This window comes from Pristiophorus japonicus, chromosome 10, assembly GCF_044704955.1.
Source record: "Pristiophorus japonicus isolate sPriJap1 chromosome 10, sPriJap1.hap1, whole genome shotgun sequence".
Classification (NCBI taxonomy): Eukaryota; Metazoa; Chordata; class Chondrichthyes; family Pristiophoridae; genus Pristiophorus; species Pristiophorus japonicus.
In genome coordinates this window covers 167,245,487-167,265,145 of record NC_091986.1, presented here as the reverse complement: position 1 = coordinate 167,265,145, position 19,659 = coordinate 167,245,487, and the positions used below count along the sequence as shown (strand labels likewise).

Sequence of the window (19,659 nt, the reverse complement as noted above, 5' to 3'; positions counted from 1 at the left end):
TCATTTAAATTAATAAAAATATGTGGTGTATTTTTTCTATTTTTTATTTGTGTTTTGCGTGTTGGGGGGGCGGATTCTCAATCATAATAATGGGAACTCCAACTTACGAAATTCCCATTATTATGAATGAGTATATTCTTTATGAGTATATACTGGATTGGCTTCCCAGAGCCATGTGACTATAGCTCCAGCCCTGCGGACGTCCTGACGTGCACGCGCTCCGACGCATAGTTGAGTGGAGGCCTCAGGACCAGGATCGCTCATGGACGCAGCAGGTTCAGATAAGTGCGCATCTTTTTAAACTTTTTTACCCGATCGCCCACAGGAAGCAGCCGACCGGGATTTCTGGGCCAGTATTTCTCCCATCTGTAACTTTTGCCCTTTTTCCCACTGTATAACTTTATTAAAATTCCACTGTTCTTCTCTTTCTATATGTGGCTCCCACACCTAGGGCCCAAATTTCCCCATGAGTTGCACCGTTTTTTTTGTGTAACTTTATTTTTCTGGTGTATCTTTTTAGTTGCAAATATGGCCATTTAATTTGCGCCAGTTTAAGTGAGTTAGTTAGGTTTTTTGTTAGGTCAGTTTTTTTTTCAAAAGGGGGCGTTCCCAGCCACTTACACCATTTATGCCAATTTGGCCACAAAAAAGTTGTACTAAACTAACTTAGGGCAGCGTCTATGTCCACTTTTGTCCGTACAGAAAGACCTTGCCTACAGTTAAGGAATCGGCACAGGTAACTACATTTAAAGCACCACCAAGCACCAAACAAAGCACAAAAAGTAATAAGCAATTAATTAACAAATAAAATAGAAGGAACCCTGCACCTAAAGCATCAAGATCAAAGTAATAAGCAATCAATAAATAACAAATAAAAAAAATAGAAGGAACCCTGCACCTAAAGCACCAAAATCAATCAGTAAATAACAAATAAAAAATAGAACTCCTACCTTGGGGAATGCAGCGGGCCGCCAATGAGGGAACCCATTTGGCCAGGGCTAGGGACAGCGGGCTTCGGCCCCTCCCACACAGCCTGCAGCACGTGTTTGCCGAAAGGGCCTGCTAGGAGCTACTGCACATGCGCGCAGACTCTAGCACACATGTTTTCAGCGCCGGGCCAAGCTCTGCACCGCCCTCCCCACTTTCTTCTGCACTACGCCAGCTCCACAGACGGCCCGAGAATAGGCCATGATCGCACGGATTTTTTTTTGCCGCTGCTTCTGATGTAAAATGTCGGTGGAGGGCTCGAAGGTGCGTCGAAAAAAACGGAGGGCCAAATTTGGGCCCCTAGTTCTTATTACATCTCTCTACATGTGCAGCTGTCATGAAGTATGCCACTCAGAAAAAGAAGAAAAATTGTGCATGATCAGAGTAATGACAAAGATTGTGCTTAGAGCTTAACTCTTTTTTCATTTCTTCTTCACGCCAACGACTTGGACATGATTAATGTTAAGGTGTTCAATTTAAAAGGGAGTTCACCAATGTTAGCAACTTTCCTCCAGCATGGAGCCTGCCGGAATTTGCTGAAGCTAAATTTTCTTGCCTTCAGGTCAAAGTTTTTTTTGCCCTGAAAGTTGCTGAAGGTGTGAGTTGATAACGGTACAGCAGGCGCAACAGGGCATCTGGGACCTTGGTGAATAATGGGACCAATGAGTTTTAAGGATTGCGAAACAAACAGCGGAAGCACTGAGAAGGAGGGTGAATTAGAGTGATTGAATTCAATGTCAAATCAGGTTCAGAAAGAGAAATAAAGAGAGGGAAAGAAAGATTGTATTAAGAGAGAGGAAAAGTTAGAAAAAAAAATTACATTTAAATTTGACATTTTTAAAATCTCCAACAATTCAATATCTGAAGGAATCAGACGCCATACTTTTAATTGTTCGCTTTCTGGGCAAGAGTGGGTGATTGACAGTCATTAACAATGATCATTTCGTTAAAGGGTACTTATGCCATTAATTACTAGACTTAACTTTCTGTGACGAGTTTAATGGACAATAATGTGCAAATCCAGCAACTTCATAAAACTCACGGGAAGGCTAAGAGCAAGATGCTGTTTTCGCAAAGTTAATGGCACGAATCTTCCAGCAAGTTATGGTGATTCACAATTCACAGGGTATCTCTCCCTTGCCACAAGTTGTAGGCCAATTTGCACATTAATAACGGCTTGCATCGTTCACATGCTGTTATTTTTTCAGCATGTTATTGAGCCAGACACTGAAAGTGTTAACCATGGGGATCAAAAACAATAAGGGAATTAGTTAACAAATCCCAGGTGCTCTCAGCAAACATTCACACCATAGATGGTTGAAATACCCCTTTATGTTGAGTTTAACATAAAGCCCAGTGCAAATAAGAACATAAGAAATAGAAGCAGGAGTCGGCCATTTGGCCGCTTGAGCCTGCTCCGTCATTCAACAAGATCATGGCTGATCTGATCTTAGCCTCAACTCCACTTTCCTGCCCACTCCCCATAACCCTTGACTCTCCTGCAGTTCAAAAATTTGTCTACCTTAAATGTATTCAATGACCCAACCTCTACAGCTCTCTGGGGTAGAGAATTCCAAAGATTCACAACCTTCTGAGAGAAGAAATTCCTCCTCAACTCAGTTTTAAATGGTCAACCCCTTATGCTGAAACTATGCCCCCGAGTTCTAGATTCCCCCACGATGGCAAACATCTATCTTGTCAAGCCCCCTCAGAATCTTATATGTTTCAATACGATCACCTCTCATTCTACTAAACTCCAATGAATATAGGCCCAACCTGCTCAACAATTCTTCATAAGACAACCCCTTCATCTCAGGAATCAACCTAGTGAACCTTCTCTGAACTGCCTCCAATGCAAGTAGATCTCTCCTTAAATAAGGAGACCAAAACTGTACTCAGTAGTCCAGGTGAGGTCTCAGCAACACCCTGTACAGTTCCATCAAGACTTCCCTGTTTTTATACTCCAGCCCCCTTGCAATAAAGGCCAACATTCAATTTGCCTTCCTAATTATTTGCTGTACCTGCGTGCTAACTTTCATGTACAAGGACCCACAGATCCTTCTGTACTGCAGCATTGTGTAGTCTCTCTCCATTTAAATAATAATTTGCTTTTTTATTCTTCCTACCAAAATGGATAACCTCACATTTTCCAACATTATACTCCATCTGCCAAATGTTTGCCCACTCTCTATATCACTTTGCAGATTCTTTCTGGCCTCCTCACAACTTGCTTTCCAACCTATCTTTGTATCATCAGCAAATTTGGCTACAGTATACTTGGTCCCTTCATCCAAGTCATTAATATAGATTGTAAATAGTTGAGGCCCCAGCACTAATCCCTGTGGCACCTCACTAGTTATAGTTTGGTAACCTGAAAATGACCCATTTATCCTGACTCTCTGTTTTCAGTTAGTTAGCCAATCCTCTATACATGCTAATATATTACCTCCAACCCTGTGAGCTCTTATCTTGTGCAGTAACCTTTTATGTGGCACCTTGTCAGATGCCTTCTGGAAATCCAAATACACTACATCTACTGGTACCATTTATCCACCCTCCTCGCTACATCCACAAAGAACTCTAGCAAATTTGTCAAACATGATTTCCCTTTCATAAAACCATGCAGACTCTGCTTGATTGTATTATGATTTTCTAAATGTCCTGCTACTACTTCCTTAATAGTGGACTCCAGCAATTTCCCAATGACAGATATTGGGCTAACTGGTCTATAGTATTCTGCTTTCTGTCTCCCTCTCTTCTTGAATAGGGGTGTTACATTTGCGTTTTCCAATCTCCAGAATCCAGGGAATTTTGATAGTTTGCAACCAATGCATCCACTATTTCTGCAGCCACTTCTTTTAAGACCCTAGGATGCAGGCCATCAGGTCCAGGTGACATGTCCACCCTTAGTCCCATTAGTTTGCCTAGTTCTTTTTCTCTAGTTGTAGTGATTGATTTAAGTTCCTCCCTCCCTACAGCCCCTTGATTATCTATTATTATTGGGATGCTTTTAGAGTCTTCTGCCATTTCCCTGTTTCCCTAATTTCCCAGTCTCATCCACTAAAGGACCAATGTTTACTTTAGCTACTCTCCCTTTTTATATACCTATAGAAACTCTTGCTGTCTGCTTTAAAATTTTTTGCTAGTTTACTCTCATAATCTATCTTCTCCCTGTTTATTATATTTTTAGTCATCCTTTGCTGGTTTCTAAAAATGTTCCAATCCTCTGGCCTACCACTAATCCTTGCAACATTGTAAGTCTTTGATTTCAATTTGATATCATCCTTAACTCCCTTAGTTAGTTACGGATGGTTCATCCTTCTCGTAGAGTCTTTCTTTCTCACTGGAATATATCTTTGCTGAGAGTTATAAAATATCTCGTTAAATGTCTGCCACTGCTTATCTACTATCTTAGACTCCCAAAGCAAGCACTCTACTTGGAACTCCTACATGGAAAGTAAGCTCCAGGTGGGCAGAGGAAATGTTTCAAAGACACCCTCAAAGCCTCCTTGATAAAATGCAACATCCCCACCGACACCTGGGAGTCCCTGGCCAAAGACCGTTCTAAATGGAGAAAGAGCATCCGGGAGGGCGCTGAGCACCTCGAGTCTCGTCGCCGAGAGCATACAGAAAGCAAGCGCAGGCAGCAGAAGGAACATGCGGCAAACCAGTCTTCCCACCCACCCTTTCCTTCAACGACTGTGATGGAGAATGTAATTCTCGTATTGGATTATTCAGTCACCTAATAACTCACTTTTAGTGTGGAAGCAAGTCTTCCTCGATTTCGAGGGACTGCCTATAATGATGATGACCGCCTTAGTCTATTTTCCCAGTGCACTTTAGCTAACTCTGTCTTCATACCTTTGTAATTACCTTTACTTAAGTTCAGGACACTAGTTTGAGACCCAAGTTTCTCACCCTCAAAATGAATTTGAAATTCTATCAAAATATGATCACTCCTCTCTAGAGGATCCTTTACTATGAGATCATTAATTAATCTTATCTTATTACACATTACAGATCAAAAATCTAAAATAGCCTGCTCCATGGTTGGTTCCACAATGTATTGTTCAAAGAAACCATCCCGAATACACTATGTGAACTCGCCCTGAAGGCTACCGTTCCCAATTTGATTTGTCCAATCTATATGAAGATTAAAATCACCCATGATTATTGCAGTACCTTTCTTACCCATTATTTCTTGTTTTATACTCTGACCTACAGTGTAGCGACTGTTTGGGGACTTATAGACTACTCCCACCAGTGACTTCTTTCCCTTATTATTTCTTATCTCCACCCAAACTGATTCTACATCTTGATCTTCTGAACCAATATCATTTCTCACCACTGCACTGATCTCATCCTTTATTAACAGAACTGTCCCACTTCTTTTTCCTTTCTGCTTATCCTTCTGAAATGTCAAATACCCCTGAACATTCAGTTCCCAGCCTTAGTCACCTTGCAATCAGATCATAGCCATTTATTTCTATTTCTAAATGCAGGCCTGTGTAGTCGGCTTGATTAGCAATTCTTTTGACAAGCATTCTGGGATTCTAATTAATCACTACTTGAGCCATGGCATCATGACAGTTATATATTTCTCTTAATATATTATACCAATTTGTTAATTCAATCAAACAAGTCATTGGAACACTGAAGTGATCTGGCCCGATCAGGATAGCGAAGAGTCTAATTAAAAAACATTTTAAAGCAAATGTAAGATAGAGACAGGATCACCCATGGTCATCAATCTTCATCAGATTAAACACAAGTGAATTCAGAGATATGGTGACACAAATAGAATATCATCCAGTGAAGTTGTATAGTGCGACTACTTCTGAAAATTGCAGTTGATAACACTGAGACATGCAGCTACAAAGATAAACTAAAGAAGTGAAGAGAAATGATGGCATGTGGAATCAGCTGCCAAGATTTATTAAAGAAATACTGCAGGAAAAGACTCTATAACTGTAGCACGTCTACAGTTACATGTTTCTTGCCTGCAGTGTTTCAGTTTTTAACTGTTGCTTCTCATTTAAATAAACCGACAGCCTGAACCTTTAAGACATTCAAAAATGCACATCTATTAAAACCATCTTAACATAAAAACCTGCTCATTATTGGAATTATTTGGGAATCCCCAAGAAGCGGATATCTTCTGTAACTCCCGTTATTTTTAAACTTACAATCCATAATATGTCAGTTAAAACATAAGTAGAGAGGAAGTGTGGAAGAAACAGAATTGGCAAAGTGCTGTTTGATTCAAGATGTTAGAATGCATTTTTTAATATGGTATGTTGGTGTGCCAACTTCATGCAATTTGAGGACAGCCTCGTCTACTGTTTGAAAGGTACATTTTTATTTGTTTACTTACCTTATTGTGGAGCCGGGAGGAACAGGAGTGTAGGCCGCTGCTGGCTGCCACTCACCCTCCTCCTGATTGCCTCTCACCCTCCCCCCAACTCTCATTACTATTTGGGAAGGTGTACAAGCCGACTGATCTTCCTTTTTTCTCAGGAACTTCGAGTATCTCTGGGGCTGTGACTGGTGCCCGTAGCTCGCTGGTAGTAAACAAATGAGGCCGGCAGACCGACCGAGTTTGCATGGTCCTGCCTCCGACCTCATTAGGCACATTGCATGCGTTGCACCGGAATCGCGCCCCAATTTGGGTGCAATCCAACTTCTAGACCAGTTTCTCTTCATTTTGTTTTGGATTTTGGCAATCTAGTGCCAAAACAAAATAATACAATTCAAATCATAGAAAATTGAAAGCAGATTTAAAAGAGTGTATTGAGTCCGGATTCACAGCCAGTTTGCAAACATGTCTTTTCACCTTGAAACTAAATTAAGTGTAAACAGGTTTTTGCACTGGCAAGTTTATTGCAAATCAACTGTAAATTTACAACAAATCTAGTATCAATGGCACTAACCTCCTTCAACTTTGTAGAATGGAGGTAATATTGAAGAATGGAGGTAATAGCCATTATTTCTAACTAATGGCTTAGCGATTATAATTAAAATGGATTCTGCCAGTATGTCTTTGAGTCCAAATTGGCACAAGTTTTTGGCAGTCTCACATACAGCCATTTTTATTTTTTATATATATATTGTAAGAGCCAGGATTCTTTTAATGAAAGAAATTAATGATGCTTGGCAATTTTCTACAGAAGCCAAATAAAGAGTGTTTTTATATAAATGATGTACTCACTTTATGATGGAAATGCTGTGTCGTCACAGCAAGAACCTCAATGCCAAGGCTTGCTCTTTTCAATTGTTCGTGGAGTGATTGTAACTGCCTGGCCTGCTCCTTACATTTGTCCTTGAGTCTCTGGACAGTTTGGCGCTCAGTCTCTCGAGACTGGAGGTCAGACTTTGCTGAAAATCCATTTCTCGTAACACCTGCAGCACTCCTTAGCTTGCTTAGCCCTTGGGGAGAGGTAAAACAAACATTAGAGATTCTAGACAAAGGTTTTCATCAAGTTTAAAAATCAAACCCGTAACTAATGCATTTAAGCATAATCACCTTTCTTTATTCTGCATCATCCAATATTGTAGAGACAAAACTTCATAAATAATTACATCTAATTAGGTAAGATTAAATGTCAGTGGTCATTAAAACTGAAGTCATTTTAACAGCGGCTGTAATTGATTTCATTGGTCACAGTCTGTTAAGACTATACAACACACAAATCTCCAGCTGAGCAAGATATGGCAAATAAACTGGCTGAGGTGAAAATGTGATTTAAATGCAGTACCCACAAGATTAGTTAGTTATTCACGGAAGATTAAGTTCATGAATATACATACTCATCATCAAAGCAAATAGTACAAAGTGGAAAGAAAACTCAATATCTTACAGTGTAAATGGTATCCTCTGTGAATTCTTCTTATTCACAATCCATTTGTATATGATAAAGCTACATTACTTACCTTAAAGTGTAGCACTCCTCATTCTTTGAATGAGTTAAACATACCAATAGCTGAAAATCACAAAGCTCGGGAGGAAATTCAACTTACATCCACCTGTTTTGCACCAATAAAATGGGTGTTAGGTATGTGAAATTTGCATTGTGATCTATCGTGCCCGATCTGGGCCGAAAGTGAGTCAGATGCCATATTGGCTTGGGCACATTTTAGTCATCCAGGGCACTTGCCAGACACAAGCAACAGGCTCCTTTATATGCAAATCAGGATTGTACGCTAGTTGTAGGACTTCAAATGAGAAATGGCGGAGCATGCGCCATGCATGCTTTCCCTAGTTCAGTAGCTTAACCAGCTAAGTGTTATTAAAGCGTATTTTCTTTGCATAAAGCTTACACAACTATCCCACTTTGAACCATTGCAGATCAATGGCCCGGATTTTGTGGTTGGTGGCATAATTAAGGATTACGCCACTGGCATCCAAACTGAATGCACACTTATCTGTTGCGAGGCACCAAACGAAAAGTTGCTGTCAGACGCTGCAAAGTTGAGCGCAGCCTAGTGGCCCATGGATCCCAGGGGCGCACCATGTGCATAAGTGTACCTGGGATCAGGTGGGGCGGTGCTCCAATCAGGAAACAGAAGGTTTCTCTTTCTTCCTCACTAGATAATGTGGTATTTTCTAGGGAGAATTTATCAGCTAATGTTAAAAGTTTTTATGATTTCATACCATGAAAGGTCACCTGAAGATATAGTGAGGGGATATGTATTTTTGAATTTTTTAAATTTGCAAAACTGCCAATTCCCCAAACAGTCTCTCACTCTATTCAGTCTGGATTTACATTCCTTTTCATATTTATTTAAAAAGCATCAGATGAAGATTTTTTTTATTGATGGGTATCTCCTTATGCTGTGCAAACAGGCTGCTGCCGTAAACTTTTCATGCGTAATTGCTGGGCAATTAGTCCAACTCTTTCAATGTCGGAGCAGAACTTGACAGATTGCAAGTTCTGAATTAACTTGCTGTCCATTTCAAAGGCGTGACTGCAAATTCTGCCCCAATATGTTCAACAATTGTCATGTTTTGTTTCATTCAGTTTCGACTTAATTTCTCAATCAATTCATAACGGAGTCCTTGCTTTTTTTTAAGGGTAAATTCATTTTTCTTTACTTTCACATTATTTATCAGTACTAAGTCATTACACTAATATGTATGCTAAACTAGTTGGACATGAATTTATTATTGCACTATCAACCATACTTTACCATAGATGAAAATGATATGGTTTCCAATTCTGTTATTTGGGATCACCACCACAATGTCTCCGCATTTAAGGATCATGCCTCCTGTGTTTTTGCTTTGCTATCTGTAAATTAGTAAAGCATCTGCTGCTTTAAAAAGGGAAACTCTACAGGTAAGCAATTTTAATTGGAAACACTTGTATCTAGGATGTGTTCTAGGTGCTTTGTTTTTCATTTATCACACATCCTTGCAGGACTCCTGTGTAGAAGTTCATTCTCTGCACTTGAGTGACAGTGCACGGAGGATGCCTACAGCGATACTCAGCATTGTTAGTTTATGTGGCCTCTTTGCAAATTGGCCAAAGTGAATATTGTTATTTGGATTTTTGTCACCAACTGATGTATTTAATCAGCAGTGAAGCTGAACGCTCTATTGTAATGGCCGGGCAAATTGGTTTAAAATTTACCCCTTAGAATCGATCCTCAGGATTCTAGTAATGCTTTTCTCCTGGAAATGTATGGTTAATCCAACAAAAATATGCACTGTACATAATTACCCTCATGAGATATATTAGGTTGGTCCAAAATCTTGCAAGGTCAATGTAAGTATAAAATGGGTTTCCCTGATTTGTACTCACATTGATTTAAATGTATCCATTTCCTTAGATTATGGTCACTCGCCCATGTTGTAAAAATGCTTTTAGACATAAATAATCAATCCCTTTCCTGCATGTAGATTACAATTAAAGATGTGATTATAAAAGTTCACAATCCAGTGGGTCAGAAAGCTTTCTTGGCAATAATTAGTGTCTATCCCAATGGCCATATTTAAGTTTGAATTGATATTGGGAGTGAAGTTTTTTTCTGTGAAAAGGGGTAAGCTACAGAAAGAACCATAAAACCATAAGAACATAAGAACATAAGAATTAGGAACAGGAGTAGGCCATCTAGCCCCTCGAGCCTGCTCCGCCATTCAACAAGATCATGGCTGATCTGGCCGTGGACTCAGCTCCACTTACCCGCCCGCTCCCCGTAACCCTTAGTGGTTAAAAATCTATCTATCTGTGACTTGAATACATTCAATGAGCTAGCCTCAACTGCTTCCTTGGGCAGAGAATTCCACAGATTCACACCCCTCTGGAAGAAGAAATTCCTTCTCAACTCGGTTTTAAATTGGCTCCCCCGTATTTTGAGGCTGTGCCCCCTAGTTCTAGTCTCCCCGACCAGTGGAAACAACCTCTCTGCCTCTATCTTGTCTATCCCTTTCATTATTTTAAATTTTTCTCTAAGATCCCGCCTCATCCTTCTGAACTCCAACGAGTAAAGACCCAGTCTACTCAATCTATCATCATAAGGTAATCCCCTCATCTCTGGAATCAGCCTAGTGAATCGTCTCTGTACCCCCTCCAAAGCTAGTATATCCTTCCTTAAGTAAGGTGACCAAAACTGCACGCAATATTCCAGGTGCGGCCTCACCAATACCCTATATAGTTGCAGAAGGACCTCCCTGCTTTTGTACTCCATCCCTCTCGCAATGAAGGCCAACATTCCATTCGCCTTCCTGATTACCTGCTACACATGCAAACTAACTTTTTGGGATTCATGCACAAGGACCCCCAGGTCCCTCTGCACCGCAGCATGTTGTAATTTCTCCCCGTTCAAATAATATTCCCTTTTACTGTTTTTTTTCCCAAGGTGGATGACCTCACACTTTCCGACATTGTATTCCATCTACCAAACCTTAGCCCATTCGCTTAACCTATCTAAATCTCTTTGCAGCCTTTCTGTGTCCTCTACACAACCCGCTTTCCCACTAATCGTTGTGTCATCTGCAAATTTTGTTACACTACACTCTGACCCCTCTTCCAGGTCATCTATGTATATTGTAAACAGTTGTGGTCCCAGCACCGATCCCTGTGGCACACCACTAACCACCGATTTCCAACCCGAAAAGGACCCATTTATCCCGACTCTCTGCTTTCTGTTCGCCAGCTAATTCTCTATCCATGCTAATACATTTCCTCTGACTCCGCGTACCTTTATCTTCTGCAGTAACCTTTTGTGTGGCACCTTATCGAATGCCTTTTGAAAATCTAAATACACCACATCCATCAGTACACCTCTATCCACCATGCTCGTTATATCCTCAAAGAATTCCAGTAAATTAGTTAAACATGATTTCCCCTTCATGAATCCATGTTGCATCTGCTTCAATGCACTATTCCTATCTAGATGTCCCGCTATTTCTTCCTTAATGATAGTTTCAAGCATTTTCCCCACTACAGATGTTAAACTAACAGGCCTATAGTTACCTGCCTTTTGTCTGCCCCCTTTTTTAAACAGAGACGTTACATTAGCTGTTTTCCAATCCGCTGGTACCTCCCCAGAGTCCAGAGAATTTTGGTAGATTATAACGAATGCATCTGCTATAACTTCCGCCATCTCTTTTAATACCCTGGGATGCATTTCATCAGGACCAGGGGACTTGTCTACCTTGAGTCCCATTAGCCTGTCCAGCACTACCCCCCTAGTGATAGTGATTGTCTCAAGGTCCTCCCTTCCCACATTCCTGTGACCAGCAATTTTTGGCATGGTTTTTGTGTCTTCCACTGTGAAGACCGAAGCAAAATAATTGTTTAAGGTCTCAGCCATTTCCACATTTCCCATTACTAAATCCCCCTTCTCATCTTCTAAGGGACCAACATTTACTTTAGTCACTCTTTTCTGTTTTATATGTCTGTAAAAGCTTTTACTATCCATTTTTATGTTTTGCTATTCTATTCTAGATAGAAATCTCTAATGTGAAAAACATTTAAGATAGCTCTAGGGGTATGTTACAGGCCATCTGGTCATCAAATGGAGAACAGTTTGCTTAATGAAGAGATAACAAGGGTGTCTGAGTCAGGAAAGTGTAAAGAAAAGCCATGTGGCTGATCTTAGAGGTGGTAACAGGCCTTAAGGAAGGGGGCAATTTTAGACCCCTAGTGTCAGAGATCTGAATTATGAGGAGAGACGGGCTGTTCAGCCTGGTGTCTGAGAGATGATCTTATAGAGGTATATAAGATAGTAAATGGGATGGAAAAAGTTACTTGGAATATTACTTTAAATTAAACAGTGGGAGTAGGACAAGAACAACGGAGTTCTTCTGATGTTCTGGCTAACATTTATCCCTCAACCAACACCACAAAAACAGATTAACTGGTCATTTATTACATTGTGGTTTGTGGGATTCAACCTTGCACAAACTGATTCCTTCCTGTGTTTGCCTACATAACAACAGTAACTGCATTTTAAATCTAATTCATTGTTTGTGAATTGCTTTAGGACGTCCAGATGATATGAACGGTCCTAGCTATGCTATGGGAACTTGCGTGGGTCCTAGCTATGCCTACCTTCTTGTGGGATCTGTGGAACATTCTTTGTTCCAGTCCTACTCGGGTTCCCTCCCTCACCTCTTTTTCTGGTACATTGATAACTGTATCGGTGTTTCCTGCTCTTGCCCTAAACTGGAAAATTTCAATCACTTTGCTTCCAATTTCCACCCTTCACATGGTCGATCTCAAACTCTTCTCTCCCCTTCCTCGACTTCTCTATCTCTATTTCTGGGGATAGGCTATCAACCAACATCCAATATAAGCCCACTGAATCCCACAGCTACCTTGACTACACTTCCTCCCATCTCGCTTCCTGTAAGGACTCTATTCCATTCTCCCATTTTCTCTGTCTCCGTCACATCTGTTCTGCTGATGCCACCTTCCATACTAGTGCTTCTGATATGTCTTCCTTTTCCCTCAACCGAGGATTCCCCTCTACAATGGTTGACAGGACCCTCGACTGTGTCCGTTCTAGTTCCCTCACTTCTGTTCTCACCCCTTCCTCTGCCTCCCAGAACCATGATAGGGTTCCACCTTTCACTCCTCCAGCTTCAACATTCAACGGATTATCCTCAGTCATTTCCGCCACCTCCAGCATGATCTCACCATCAAACACGTCTTCCCCTCCCCTCCCCTCCCATTTCAGCATTCCGAAGTGACAGTTCCCTTAGCGACACCCTGGTCCACTCCTCCATCACCTCAACACCCACTCCCCTTCCCACGGCACCTTTTTACCTTCTTTCTTCCTTCCCACTGTCCAGGCCCCCAAATGTTCTTTCCAGATGAAACAGCAATTTACTTGTATTTTTCAATTTATTATACTGAATTCGCTGTTCACGATGTGACCTCCTCTACATTGGGGAGACCAAATGCAAATTGGTTGACCGCTTTGCGGAACACCTCCATTCAGTCCGCATGCATGGCCCTGAGCCTCCGGTCGCCTGTCACTTTAATTTTTAGCTCCACTCCCACTCTGATCTCTCTGTCCTACACTGTTCCAACAAAGCTCAATGTAAGCTCGAGGAACAGCACCTCATCTTTTGATTCTGCACTTTACAACCTTCTGGACTCAACATCGAGTTCAACAATTTCAGATCATAACCTCTGCCCCCATTTTTTCAGATGGCAGCTATTGATGATTCTGCTATTCCCATTTAAACCTCTTCTAGACTCATCTTTTGTTTCTTTACTTGTCCCATTACCATCGCCTTTTGCCTTCTACAATCATAACTCTTGTCATTTAATTTCACCTGCCTTCCACCTTATCCTAGACCTTCCCTTTTGTTTTTTCCACCCCCTCTCCCTTTCCCTGCCTCTGTACTTGCTTAAAACCAGTTATACCTCTAACCTTTTCCAGTTCTGACGTAAGGTCATCAACCTGAAATGTTTGGCTGGATTTTCGGCTTGTTGTCACCTCTGTTTTCACCCTGGAGAGGCGGTAATGGCGGCAGAAAGCATTTTTGGGCGGCCGGCCAGTTTCCAGTGCCACGCCGGGACATTCGGTACTGGGTTTGCGGGGTCGCGGAGCAGTACAGCCTGGGAGAGGCGAGCCAGTGCGCAAAGCCCCTGGTTGCGACACCACCCAATCCGTAGCCCGCCCTAGTGGGACCGCCTGTGAAAGCTGGCAGTCCGAGCAGTACCGGCCGCAGTGAGTGAAGTAATGTCGACCTGAGTTAAGTGTGATTGTTTTTTATTTTTGCGATTATTGTTGATGTGATGTCAGTAATATATTGGGAATGTTTTTGGTGGCTTTTTTCAGATTTTCTTTTTCCATGGAACCCTTTCTTAGGCACTCCAAGGCCAGCTGTTTAGTTTGGGATTTTCAGTTGCTCAGCAGGCCTAGCGCTCTAAAAGAGGTGTGGAACGCCTCCTTTAGCGCTCCGCTCCATACTCAGGGCCCAGCTGGTGAATTTTGCAGCTGAAGACACAAACCATTTTCCGGCGCAAAATTTATCACTCCGCCTGGATTAACGCCACAACAGAGGCGCGGCTGAATTTCCACCCTGTTAACTCTGTTTCTCTTTCCACAGATGCTGCCTGCATTGCTGAGTATTTCCAGTATTTTCTGTTTAATTTCAGATTTCCAGCATCCACAGTATTTTACTTTTGTATTATATATAAATGCAAGTTCTTTCTTCAATTATAAGTTGGACTCAAATATTGCATACAAACAACCCACATCGTTTCAGCTGAATGTAACACCTGTTTCAAACTAATAGGATGTAAACTGCATACATGTCAAAAATCTATCCTAATGCCTTTTCACTGATGGGAGTTAGGTTTTCCCTCATTCATGGTATATGCTGCATCTATGTTATTGAGTTATCATGGAAAAGATCAGAAGTGATTATGGCACAGGACCCATATTGTGTATTATTATTTTTCTTTTGACTTTTGTTGTCCTTTCCACGAATGAGAGTAAAAATATTTTAATATGCTTTGCATATTTAACTTTTTTGCTTTTTGTCAAAGGTTGAATAATCTCAGCATGAGTGTTAGTGCTTAATAAAGATATAATTACAGTACAGCAGTGGCCTCCCATGGGGCCAGATTATACATCTGTGGTATGTTGCCAAACTGCAGCTGATCCTTTTCTGACCAGAATGTACTCCATTGTATTACAAGTAGATTGAAGTAGGTGATCTAATGAGCTGCCATCAACATTTCAGAAATCTGGGCCTCTGAAAACCTGATAATTTGGTTAGGAGGAAGGGAGAAGCCAGCTCCCAAAACACATCTGCCCCATTGGATATCCCCAACTCAAAAGCCGCTGTTGCCTCCTGTTGCTTACTGGCTTGCTTGCAGTATGCTCAAGAAAGAGTCTTTATTTGCCACTTATTGTAACTCTTGACTCCTTGAGAGTCTGAAAAGACCATGCAGCCTCACCATAACAGTTTCATTCTAGACTCTAACTGGATGCACTAACCAAGCAAGTTAGTAATGGAATTTTTCTTAGTTTCCCCTTTCCTTGCCTCCAAACCTGATTCTCCTTCTCTTTCCATGCAATCTCTGAAAATGTCACGGGCATTTATGGTGAAAAACTATTCAGACGAATCCAATCAATTGTAAACATCATTTCTACACATAGCATTAGATACACATCAAAAGATGAATGTGCTTTGTGGGAGCAAGAGGAGTACTAGAGAATTGTACCATTGCAGCACTTACGACTGATTGTAATCTGCAACTAAGTCGGAGTTTTCTAAACAACAGACACATTTACAACAATACCAACAGTTTTTTTTTACAATGATCTTTTGTAGTTTCCATTATGAATTCAAGCTTTTTTTGTGTGCCTTTCTGTGAAAGCTCCTGTTGAACTACCTCCCACACAGCTTGTCAAGAATTTTTAATTTCTAATTTCTGATACAGTGTAGCACAAACTTTGCAGAGTATCATGACTTCATCCTTGGCACAAGAATAATACATAATGGTTCTAATTTCTACACCACAAAAGGAATTCAAAACTTTCATTGTTGAGCATGAGTGTGCCAACTTTTGTAATAACAGCCTTTTGTTTTACAGAGCTGCAAAGGGAAACTGGTATGTTCATTTATCAAATTCCTGAAAGGAAACATAACTTACCAATTTAAAGCATCCTTTTAGTATCAAACATTGAATCCAAATATAGTTGCTGCCACTTAAAAGTAGATATCATAAATAGTATTCCTGCAAAATGTATTTTTAACAATCATTTCCTTTCATTGCCATTAAAACATACACCTTAAAGCTGCTATGTCCCCTCAAGTTTGTGTCTTTGAGAGTTTGACATTGAAAGTTGGATGAGAGGTGCAGAGACAAAAAACACAGGCAGTATCCAGTCAGTGAGCTGGGCGCAAATGGTTGAGAAAGTATTTGTCAGAACAGTTATCATAACACATTAGAGTTGTCTTTAAGTATTCATTGTGTCCATTACTACAGTTTCATCCTAATATTACAAAGTATTTACAGCACAGAAACAGGTCATTTGGCCCAATAGGTCCATGCTAGTGTTTATGCTCCACACGAGCCTCCTCCCACCCTTCTTCATCTAACTCCATCAACATATCCTTCTATTTCTTTCTCCCTCATATGAATATAAGATAAGAAATAGGAGCAGGAGTAGGCCATATGGCCCCTCGAGCCTGCTCTGGTATTCAATAAGATCATGGCAGATCATCGACCTCAACTTCACTTTCCCGCCCGATCTCCATATCCCCTGTTTCCCCCAGACTCCAAAAATCTATCTATTTCAGCCTTGAATATACTCACTCAGTATCCACAGCCCTCTGGGGCAGAGAATTCCAAAGATTCACAACCCTCTGAATGAAGAAATTCCTCCTCATTTCTGTCTTCAATGGCCTACCCCTTATCCTGAGACTGTGCCCCCTACTTCTAGACACTCCAGCCATGGGAAACAACCTCTCAGCATCTACCCTGTCAGTCCCCTTCAGAATCTTGTATGTTACAATCAGATCACCTCTCATTCTTCTAGACTCCAGAGTTTAGGTCCAGTCTACACAATCTCTTATCGTAAGATAGCCCTCTCATCCCAGGAATCAATCTAGTGAACCTTCATTGGACTACCTCCAAGGCAAGTATATAATTCCTTAGATAAGGAGACCAAAACTGTGCACAGTACTCTAGGTCTGGTCTCACCAAGACCCTGTACAATTCCTTACTCTGGTACTCCAACCCCATTGTAATAAAGGCCAACATGCCATTTGCCTTCATTATTGCTTGCAGTACCTGCATGCTAGCCTTCTGTGTTTCTTGCACGAAGACACCCAAATCTCTGTGAACACCAACATTTAAAAGTTTCTCACCATTTAAAAAATGTTCTGTTTTTCTATTCTTCCAACCAAAGTGAATAATCTCACAGTTCCCTACATTATGCTCCATCTGCCACCTTACTGCCCACTCACTGGCTGGAACCTGCGAGTGCTGGTTTGGAGGTGGACCCGCTGTCAAAATGAACCTGATTGACAGTGGGTCGGGATCCCACTCTGAACCCACCTCCATGTGAGTTTCTGACCTGTCAGATCTGCGTGTGATTCACAGACCCGACAGCAAGTGGCGGTTCAGGTAATTAACATCATTAAAAGGTACTTAAATGCTAGTTAAGAGGCTTAAAAGCAGGCACTTACAATTTTACCAACCTTCTGACGGGGGTTTACCGTGCATCGGAGAACATGCCAGGTAAGTGGAGTCAGGTTCTCTGTGACTCTTTATTGCTTTGGCTAGTTGACAGCTGCAGAAGTGGTATAAAAGCTACCTTTTCACAGCTATTCACTTTCCAATGTCAGAAGCTGAAACTTTCAGGTTTTGGAAGACATCTTTGAACTGTATGCATTTTGGAAGTGTTTGCATGAACTCTCTATTCACTGTCACCTCCTTGGAGCAACCTCTCTCACCATTGACAGGGCACTTCTGTCATCTCAATTTCATCAGCCATAGAAACATAGAAACATAGAAAGTAGGTGCAGGAGTAGGCCATTTGGCCCTTCGAGCCTGCACCACCATTCAATATGATCATGGCTGATCATGCGTAACTGACCTGACAGGGGAGTAACCACCATAACCCCAAGGTGGTTCTCCCTGGATCAGGAAGGTATATGCTTGCTTTTTTGGAAATAGGAGGTGGGTGGGGTGGCTTGACCCATCCACCTCCACGGAGGTGTGTGGGGGACCTGACCCATCCACCTCCATGGCACGAACCTGGTATTGCAGTACTTCCAGGAACGGTGCAGTGGCTCTAGGCCTTTTGGCTAAGAGCATTGGCGCAGAATGATCCTTGAATGGGCCCAAGGTGACCTCTGGCGTTTGTGATTTGACAAAGAATTGGAACGATTGGCTACGAATTAAAAAAAAAAAACTTCAGTACCCCCTTCCTGCTTTCTCTCCATACCCACTGATCCCTTTAGCCGTAAGGGCCACATCTAATTCCCTTTTGAATATATCGAACGAACTGGCATCAACAACATTCTGTGGTAGAGAATTCCACAGGTTCACAATTCTCTGAGTGAAGAAGTTTCTCCTCATCTCGGTCCTAAATGGCTTACCCCTTATCTGAAGACTGTAACCCCTGGTTCTGGACTTCCCCAATATTATGTATGAATAAAGGGTCTTACCAGATACTGTGAGCTCAAAGTAAAGTGTGACCGTAGTCTTTTATTGCAGGTCTCCAGTGTGCCTCTCCAGCCTGTGAGGCCTCCTTAAGTACAGGTGCTCCCAAGGGATTGTGGGATCACTTGGGACTCCAGGGGATGAGCCCTCTGGTGGTTGCACAAGGTATTTACAAGTTTACATATAAATCAACACTCCTCCCACACCAAAGTCAATAGTGTAACTATTTACAATGAGTTGATCTGAGGTCTTTCTTTCCCTGGTTGATTGTCTCGGTGCAAATGCTGGGTTTGGTGAGTCGTTTGTTGGGCCCTCGCTGAGCTGCTGTGCAGCTGGTCTTGCTAGGCTTCCTGGTGTGATGAGTCCTGCTGGGCTGCTCTGGGTTCTGCTTCGTGGTCAACCGCTGTGTCTGTTGCAACTGGTGTGTGTGTTGGGGGGTCAAAAAAGGTAGGGTCTAATGTGCGTTGCTCTGGATAGTCCGTGAATCTGAGTTTGGTTTGATCCAAGTGTTTCCTGCAGATGAGTCCATTTGAAAGTTTGACCCGAAACACCCTATCCCCTCTTTGGTCACAACAGTGCCGGGAAGCCACTTGGGAGCTTGTCCATAGTTCAACACAAATACAGGATCATTCATTTCAATTTCACGTGACACATTTGCGCTATCATGATATGTACTTTGTTGAAGCCGCCTGCTCTCTACCTGTTCATGTAGATCAGGGTGGACTAATGAGAGCCTTGTCTTAAGTGCCCTTTTCATGAGCAGTTCAGCGGGGGAATCCCAGTGAGTGAGCGGGGTCTCGTGCGGTAACTAAGCAGGACTCGGGATAGGAGAGTTTGCAGTGAGCCTTCAGTTACCTTTTTCAAGCTCTGCTTGATTTTTTGCACTGCTCTCTCTGTCTGACCATTGGATGCTGGTTTGAACAGGGCAGATGTAACATGTGTGATCCCATTGCAGGTCATGATGTGTAATGAGAAGGGACTAATTAGCAATCTTGTTGTGCGAGGCCCTTTGGGGAAAAGTGACCATAAT

The 19,659-nt window shown here is 41.7% G+C and overlaps 1 protein-coding gene across 4 annotated transcripts in view; it reads right to left on the bottom strand.

Annotated features, from left to right (window-relative positions):
- The window catches only part of LOC139275187 (microtubule-associated tumor suppressor candidate 2-like), an 876,619-nt gene that overhangs the window by 171,471 nt on the left and 685,489 nt on the right, over nucleotides 1-19,659 (bottom strand). For all 4 annotated transcript variants that reach the window (XM_070892299.1, XM_070892303.1, XM_070892301.1 and 1 more), the window contains one exon: nucleotides 7,196-7,413. In XM_070892299.1, coding sequence (XP_070748400.1) covers nucleotides 7,196-7,413 — 218 coding nt within the window. The remainder of the gene's footprint in view (nucleotides 1-7,195; nucleotides 7,414-19,659) is intronic.